The 8,383-nt window shown below is 36.4% G+C and overlaps 1 protein-coding gene across 1 annotated transcript; it reads left to right on the forward strand.

Annotated features, from left to right (window-relative positions):
• The first annotated feature begins 6,180 nt into the window (after window positions 1-6,180).
• On the forward strand, window positions 6,181-8,010 carry LOC127800166 (polyubiquitin). Its single transcript, XM_052334622.1, has 2 exons — window positions 6,181-6,346; window positions 6,838-8,010. The coding sequence occupies exon 2, from the start codon at window positions 6,838-6,840 to the stop codon at window positions 7,753-7,755; it is 918 nt and encodes a 305-aa protein (XP_052190582.1). The 5' UTR covers window positions 6,181-6,346; the 3' UTR covers window positions 7,756-8,010.
• Window positions 8,011-8,383: the final 373 nt, after the last annotated feature.

The following is an 8,383-nucleotide window of genomic DNA, read 5'->3' on the forward strand; positions in this document are numbered from 1 at the left end:
CTATGACTTATACTTTATTAATGAGTTTATTGTTAATGGAATGAGCTAAGTAGTGATGTCTTGATGTCGTTCATTTCGATCGTCACGGAGCTTCGTATCGCTTCGCTTTCCTTGGGAATGATGCCAAACTCGTTGGGGCTAGGTTCTTAGAAAGTGGCTATGGTCAAGATTATGGGGTTATGTTAATAATTTGTTATGAATATGGAGATGGTTTTCTGGGTATGGGAAGAGATGAGAATGTGAATGACATAATGGTGTCTATGTTGTCATGAATGAAGTGTGCGAAATGATAAGTATAAAGTATAAAAGTTTAGTGTTGTTTATATGTGTGTCTAAGGATATGGGGTACAAAACTACTAACTGTCAACCGTGGGTCGTGGCAGTTGACGTTTGGATGTATGGACGCCAATTATCGGTTGTTACGATAAGTGCTAGACGGACTAGAAGAGCTGGTACTGCCAGATTCTCGCCTTGATTGTGTGCATATCATTATGTGTGTGTTGTAGGGGGCTGGATTGCATTCCTTTGGGGAAACATGCCTTGTGTGTGATGAGATATGTGAGCATTTGCATGATCTGGTTGGTCTAAGAGCCAACTTGAGTACTCTAGGTGAGCCTGTGCATTCAGAGCATATTGCATGTGTGAATTCCTATGTGGGCATAGCATGGCTTGATACTTGGTTTATGGGGGTCTTGTCATCACGTTTATGCTGTAGAAGCCATTGCATTTCCTATTTGTTGCATTTGCAAGGTGAGAATGTGCGATTTTAAGTGATAAGTATGGGTGATGAGTGACGCCCACCACGGAACATAGGACGTGGAAGTGGCCCACAATAAGACCTTGGGGATGAGACACATGGCAACAGAAAGACCTTGGGGTGAGACCCACGGCAACAGAAAGACCCTAGGGTGAGAGCCACAGCAATAGTAAGACCGTTGGGTGAGACCCATGGCAACAGATTACGTTATGAGTGATAGGAAGGGATGTGTAAGGAAAATGGTATAGTAACCTATAATAGGCTGCTAACAGGTTTGTATGCTGGACTTGGGCGCCAATGTGTGTTTGATGTGGGCCGCAAGGACCGTTTATGTGCAGTTTACTTTATGGCTATGCATTTAGAGTTAAGGCAGGTATTGGACATGTCATGGTATGGTGTTGCATTGACGTCATTGCATGGGATGTATGGGATGTATGGGAATAGTTCTGTCTTTAACCTACAACCTTTCTTTCTATAGTTTGTTGAGTTTTGTGACTCATGTTTACTACCATCATTCTAGGTAAGAAAAACGTCTGTGATAACAAGTGCGTTCAGCGGGGTTTGGGTCTAGACCGTCGAGTTATGGTAACAAGTGCAGAGCTCTCTCGAAATTAGATCCTAGGTGTTGTGTGCATAGTCAGAGTAATGCTTTTATGTTTTTGAGGTAGGTACATGTTATGTAAGCCCAGGTAGGCCCAAATGGTGAATGGTTATGTAAGGTTGATTATAAGATGTTATATGATTAAAAAGTTATAGTTTAGATGAGGGTTGTGAATGTGTTTTGGCTTGTGTTATTATTCAGTATCACTTAAGTAATGACCCTCTCACAGATCCTCTTTGTGCACGAGGAGGCTCTGGGAGGCCGACCGTTACACCGTCACTAAAATCATCCATCACTAAATCCGTAACTAAATTTCTGTGACGCCAGTTTTAGTGACGATTTTTTTCCATCACTAAATCCATCACTAAATTGTTTAGTGATGGATTTTCCTATTTTAGTGACAAATTTTTCTGTCACTAAATTTGATTTTTCTTGTAGTGGATAAGCAACATCAAGCCTAGTATATACCATCGCATACATTAGGCTTCATATTGCAAAAGCATAAGGAATCTTATACATGCATTCTCTCTCTTCTTGTGTCTTGGGGCACACATCACGAGAAGAGTTAGATTCCATGCCTAAAGGGCAACAATCCTCTATTAGAATCCTCCACATTGAACATCTTCAACACTTTTTCTATGTACTTAGTTTGGAAAAACCCTATCAATCTCTTGGTTTCTATATCTATAGATCCATATATCGAGAATATAGGTTGCTTCTCCCAAATCTTTCATGAAAAACTTGCTTGAAAATCAAACCTTTATAGTTAATAATAGTCTTTTGTCATTCTCAATGAGTAGGATATCATCAACATATAAGACCAAAAACGCTATTGTGCTCCTATTAACCTTTTTATAAACACATGGTTCATCAACGTTTTTTATGAAACCAAACGATTTAACTTCATCATTAAAACGAATGTTCCAACTTCTAGAAGTTTACTTAAGATCATAAATGGATCTTTTAAGCTTACATACCTTACCTATTTGATCCTTGGGTGTGAAACCTTCAGGTTGTTCCATATAGATATCATGATCTATATAACCATTCAGGAATGTTGTCTTCATATCCAATTGCCAAAATTTCATAATCATAATGAGCTACAATGGTTAGTAAAATCCTAATGAATTTAGGCATAACGACTGGTGAAAAAGTTTTCTCATAGTCAATACCTTACATTTGACAGTAACCTTTTGTCACAAGTCTAGGTTTATAGGTCTTTACATTGCCATATGAACTTATATTTTTCTTATAGACCTATTTACAGCCAATGGGTACTATACCTTCTAGCGGATCTATAAGAGTCAAGACCTGATTCGTATACATGGAATCCATTTTAGATTTTATAGTTTCTATCCATGTATCTGAGTCGATATTTGATATCTCCTCTTGGTAAGTGGAAGGATCATCTAAATGATCAATGTCTCCAACAAGGAACAACTTTTGTTCGCTTAGGAAACCATATCTCTCAGATTATCAAGGTATATTCTTATAAAAATTCTTACATTGTATGAATACCTCATATGAGAACGTGCTTTTAGGATTAAGGTTAGCGAACCTTACGAATTTATTATAAGAGCAGCTCAAACCATGCTATGAGTTAGTGAGGGCCTTAGGCATTTTGTAGTCATTATCTCAGCTCATAAATCAACCAAATGTGAACACTGGACCTATCAACAAGTGTGTGACTAGATGAGAGGCAAAGGTGGTGAGCAGTGATGATGTTAGAGTTGGTTAAAGCTAGTCGCGAATGTGATGTGTGACGCTAGTGTTGGAGTTAAATCTGGTGAGTGGATTGGAGATGTGATCTACAGCCGACCACTGCTTACTAGAATGGAAACGAAGAAGGACAATGGGAGCGGAGAACTTCTATTTCGTTGAAATTTGTGGATTGCTCCATATGAATATACAATGGAAAAACTCTTGTTCGTTGTAAGGTATTAAAGGAAAGGTTGATCATCAATTTAGAGAATTTACTTCTACACGAAAATGAAGACTTTCGAGAATGAATATTAAAAAAGGCCAAACAAGCGAGAAAAAAAGTAAGTCTAAACGCATATGGCACAAAAAGGAAATCTAATTTCATTTATTCTATAAAGAATTTTATAGTGAAATAAAAAATAAAATAAGATATCTGATTCAGAGAGAAAACATGTTATCTATAGCAATTTTTTTTCGCAATTCAAGTTCGGAGTTTAAATTTGTACAAATATATATAGTATTGAGGTGGGCCAAGGAAGGTTAGGAAGGGATGCCAAATACCATCCCTGTCTTAACCCTAATTGAAAAAAACAATCAAGGATTTCTTAAACCCAACCAAACCTAACCCTAGTCAAATAAACAATTAGGAAAACAAGGTTTTTATAAAGAGTTATACAAGCATGTTTATATTGCATATTCTCTATACTCGTGCACCTGTCTAAGTACATGTGCTAATTGTTTTCTCCTTTTATTTTTAATAGTCATTGTAGGTTTTTTGGAATGTAGTTCCTACCTTGAGGCTAAGTGGCTCGATTTATATTTGATATTATTTATGTTTGTCTTAAGTTTGAATGTTCTATAATATATTAGTTAGTCGATCTTGATTGCATGATGGAAGAAGTGTTACTTGCTTAGCTTACATAGAGAATGTGCAAAACATAAAAATGCTCACTTTTACTTATAAAGTCCACAAGAAGATAGTACTCATGAAAAATGATTTCATACTTCCTATAGTTTTTCTTTAGCCTAATGAGTGATAAATAATTTAGCATCTCATAACTTCATTATCCATACCTGATAATTCCCAATGAAGTGTTCTCTCTGAGTGAGAAAATTGGTGTTCCCAGTAATACCTTGAGTTAGGCATGGAGTGTTACATATCTCAAACCCAAATGATGTTTTGGATCTAGGTTTGCAATCGAGCCCCAATACCTAGTGATTGTTGGTTGCTTGTGATCATTGATTTTTTTTTTTTATTTATAAAATTAGAGAAAAAAAGAAAGAAAAGATAAAATTATTATTTTATCTCTATTTAACAACATAAAAGGCTATAAAGTTTTTAGGTTGTGGGGGGTAAATTAAGTTTTTTCACCTTTTAAAAAATAAACAACTTAAAATAGTAAGTAAAAAGTAAATAAAACAATGCAACATACAAGATGTATAATGGTTCGGCTATGCCTACTCCACTGCCTTACCAAGGATTTTATCCAACCAAACTTATTTGAGTAGTTTTTAAAACAGGGTCAACTACAAACCAATGCATTTTTCAAACCGGATCAACCACAACCAATGCATTTTACAAGATCAGACTTAAACTTTACAAAATCACAATAAAAGTGTGAATGAAAGATACAAGAAAATATATAGAATAAACTGAAATTACAAACTCTTCTTTTATGTTCATAAGGAGATGAAAAGATGTGAAGGAATAAGCTTAGTCTCTCATTTTCTTTTTGATGAGTGCGAACGCATGGGCACTTCTTGAAAGCTTTTGAGAATATGAGATTTTTTTACTTGAAGCATTCTTTGTTCTTTGGCCTTCAACATTTTTATAGTGTTTTGTCACTTAATGCTTTTATTAAGTTATTTATCAAGGTGAAATAATGTTTTTTGTATCTTAACTATCATTTTTTGTCTCTATAACATTTCAAAACTTAGTTAAAAATATCAAAATCCAAGTTCATGATGTCCAAGAAGCATTTAAAGTTTTGAAATTTAAAGACAAATCATATTTAATGTTTTGTAACGACTATATTTTTTAAATTCCGATAGATGTTATTCGAGTACAAAGTGGTGTTTAATCGACTAAGTTTAATTTTTACTTGAGTATAGATGCTTTGTAATTGATTATATTTGAGACTTACTCGATTAAAATTTTGACACATAAAATTTTAATACATACTCGATTAGAAAAATATATTTACTCAAGTATACAAAAATCTTTATTCGATTAGCAATTTTAATATTCAATAAAATCTATGGTCTAGAAACTTGGTATATTTCTAATAAATATCTACTCAATTAAGAGAGTGATTTACTTAAGTACACTTGATTCATTACTCAATTACACAAGTTATTTACTTGAGTACAAATAAATCATTACTCGATTAAAAAAATTAAATACTCTAATAATTTTGTGTAGTTGGAAAGTTATATTATTTACTCGAATACAAAAATCTATTTAATCGAGTATATTTGATCTCTATTCAAATATATTAAGATTTGTAATTGATTATTTATCATACAACTTATGCTTATTTGATTAGAAACATAATACACTCGATTACAATAACATACTTAGTGTGAATTTATCTTAAAATTTTTCTTGAGAAGAAAATTATTCAAATATATAAGACTTTTACTCGAATAGAAACATTAGATCACATAATTACTCAATTCCATAAAACTTATTACTTGATTATAAAAATCAATAATTTAACTTGATTTAGAGATATTATTTTATTACTCGATAAATATAGAACAGTGCTCGATTGAAAATCTTACTTACTTTATTAATATATATATATATATATATATTACTTGATTATTTTTATAATTATTTTTAAGTTTAACACACTATTTTAGTCATCATTATTAGAATTTTTCTATTTGCTTGTCAAATTAAAACTTTAGTGACTTAATAGATTACTCCACAAAGGCCATTATAATTTCTGAAATATGGAGAGTGATGCTTACAATTATATCAAATTTTAAAAGTAATTATTATAATATTAAAAAGAAATATAACAATTATGAGAAGTTGTTGTGATTAGTTTGATTCCTTAATATGTTATCCAGCGTTACGCGTGGGGCGTGGCTTCTAATTGGAGTATTCTAGAGGAGACTGAAAGGGCAGTTCCGTCAAAGCAAGTCGGGCTCTCTCCTTATATAAATAAAGGCCCTAGAGCCTTCTCATGGTATATTGTTGTAACGTATCGTCGTTTCCTTGCGATTGTGAATTCGCAATCCTCTTCCAAACCCTAGGCATCGTTTCTCTCTAATCAAAGGTAAGTTGGTGTTCCAATGTCGTGATGCTATTTGATCCTAATTCTTGTTAATTGTGGAGTTTTTTTAATTATATGACATGGATTTGACAATTTTCTGGTGAAACAATCTGATGGATATCGGATCCCCAGTTCTGTTTCGAGAGCGTCGGCTGTCTGATGCATGTTTTATTTCTGCTCGACATTTTCTCTCAGATCTTTCAGTTTTTCTGGTCTTCTGTATTTGTTTTGAATTGTAAATTGAGATCGGTTTTGTGGTCGTTCGTATCGACCGTCTGATTTTTGATTTTTCATTTCCTGGATCCAAGATCTTGAGTTTATTTTGGATCTTGATCGTTACCTTTTTTTTGTTTTAGATCTATTTGTTTATTAATATATATATGGATTATTCTTGATCCAAGATATGCCAAAGAACGATTTCTTGATTGTACGATTACGCCTACCTAGTTTTACTCGTGTTTGGTTTCTGATTTGGTGCTTTATTTGTTCAACAGATGCAAATCTTCGTGAAAACCCTTACCGGCAAGACAATCACCCTCGAGGTGGAGAGCTCTGACACCATAGACAACGTCAAGGCCAAGATCCAGGATAAGGAGGGAATCCCCCCAGATCAACAGAGACTTATTTTTGCTGGCAAGCAACTGGAGGACGGTCGAACCCTTGCCGACTACAACATCCAGAAAGAATCGACCCTCCATCTTGTTCTCCGACTTAGAGGTGGTATGCAGATCTTCGTCAAGACTTTGACGGGTAAAACCATAACCCTAGAGGTCGAGAGCTCCGACACCATAGACAACGTAAAGGCCAAGATCCAGGACAAGGAGGGCATCCCTCCTGACCAACAGAGGCTGATCTTCGCTGGGAAGCAACTCGAGGATGGTCGTACGCTTGCCGATTACAACATCCAGAAAGAGTCGACCCTTCACCTCGTTCTCCGTCTCAGGGGTGGTATGCAGATCTTCGTGAAAACTCTCACCGGCAAGACCATTACCCTGGAGGTGGAGAGCTCGGACACCATCGACAATGTCAAGGCCAAGATCCAGGACAAGGAAGGTATCCCACCGGATCAGCAGAGGCTGATCTTCGCCGGAAAGCAACTCGAGGACGGTCGTACCCTTGCCGACTACAACATCCAGAAAGAATCGACCCTCCACCTTGTTCTCCGCCTGAGGGGTGGGATGCAGATATTCGTCAAGACTCTGACCGGCAAGACCATCACTCTGGAGGTGGAGAGCTCGGATACTATCGATAACGTTAAAGCCAAGATCCAGGACAAGGAAGGCATCCCGCCGGATCAGCAGAGGTTGATCTTTGCTGGGAAGCAGCTGGAGGATGGGAGGACCCTAGCTGATTACAACATTCAGAAGGAATCCACCCTTCATCTTGTCCTCCGCCTCCGTGGTGGTTTATGAGTCGGCCGTATCTGCTTCTGCGTCTGCTCTAATCATTTTCAGCTTTCAATTGGTGTAATAATTGGGGAGATGCATGTATGCTTCTTTTCACTATGCTTTATGTAGGAGTCTGTGTCATAAGTCGTGGGCTCGATATTTGTTGAGTAGGGATAAATTGGTTTACACACAGAAGGCAAAGGGGTTCATGCTCTGTTACTCGTATGCCTTGTATTTATAAAGCAGCATAGCCTGCGTAGGCCCAATTAGTAATGATCACATACTTCCTTCTTACTAAGAAATGAATATATTAAACAACACATACTTAAGGCTTAAGGACCTGATTAAGTTAGCGGATACCCGAAATGAAGTGTCAATAGTTGAAAAATTGACTACAAGAAGCAATACGATTTAATACGCTTCACTTTAGATGCCGTGTGTCAGAGAACTAAGAAAGATATTAGGAGATAGGTGAAATAATTATGAAAAATGATAAAAAGCTTGACGGATTACTCCCCCCCCCCCCCCCCCCCCCCCCCCCCCCCAATCCCATGGATTCCCCTCGCTCTGCGTGTCTCCCTTGCTATGACTGTTGCCTCGCCTCGTTGTCGTTGCCTGATCTCGCTTCCGTCGCCTCTCTGCCATCGCTGCC

This window comes from Diospyros lotus, chromosome 4, assembly GCF_014633365.1.
Source record: "Diospyros lotus cultivar Yz01 chromosome 4, ASM1463336v1, whole genome shotgun sequence".
In the NCBI taxonomy this organism is placed as follows: domain Eukaryota; kingdom Viridiplantae; phylum Streptophyta; class Magnoliopsida; order Ericales; family Ebenaceae; genus Diospyros; species Diospyros lotus.

What these genes read in the sequence shown, in the direction of transcription:
- LOC127800166 (XM_052334622.1), top strand. Translation starts at nt 6,838, where the DNA reads ATGCAAATCTTCGTGAAAACCCTTACCGGCAAGACAATCACCCTCGAG.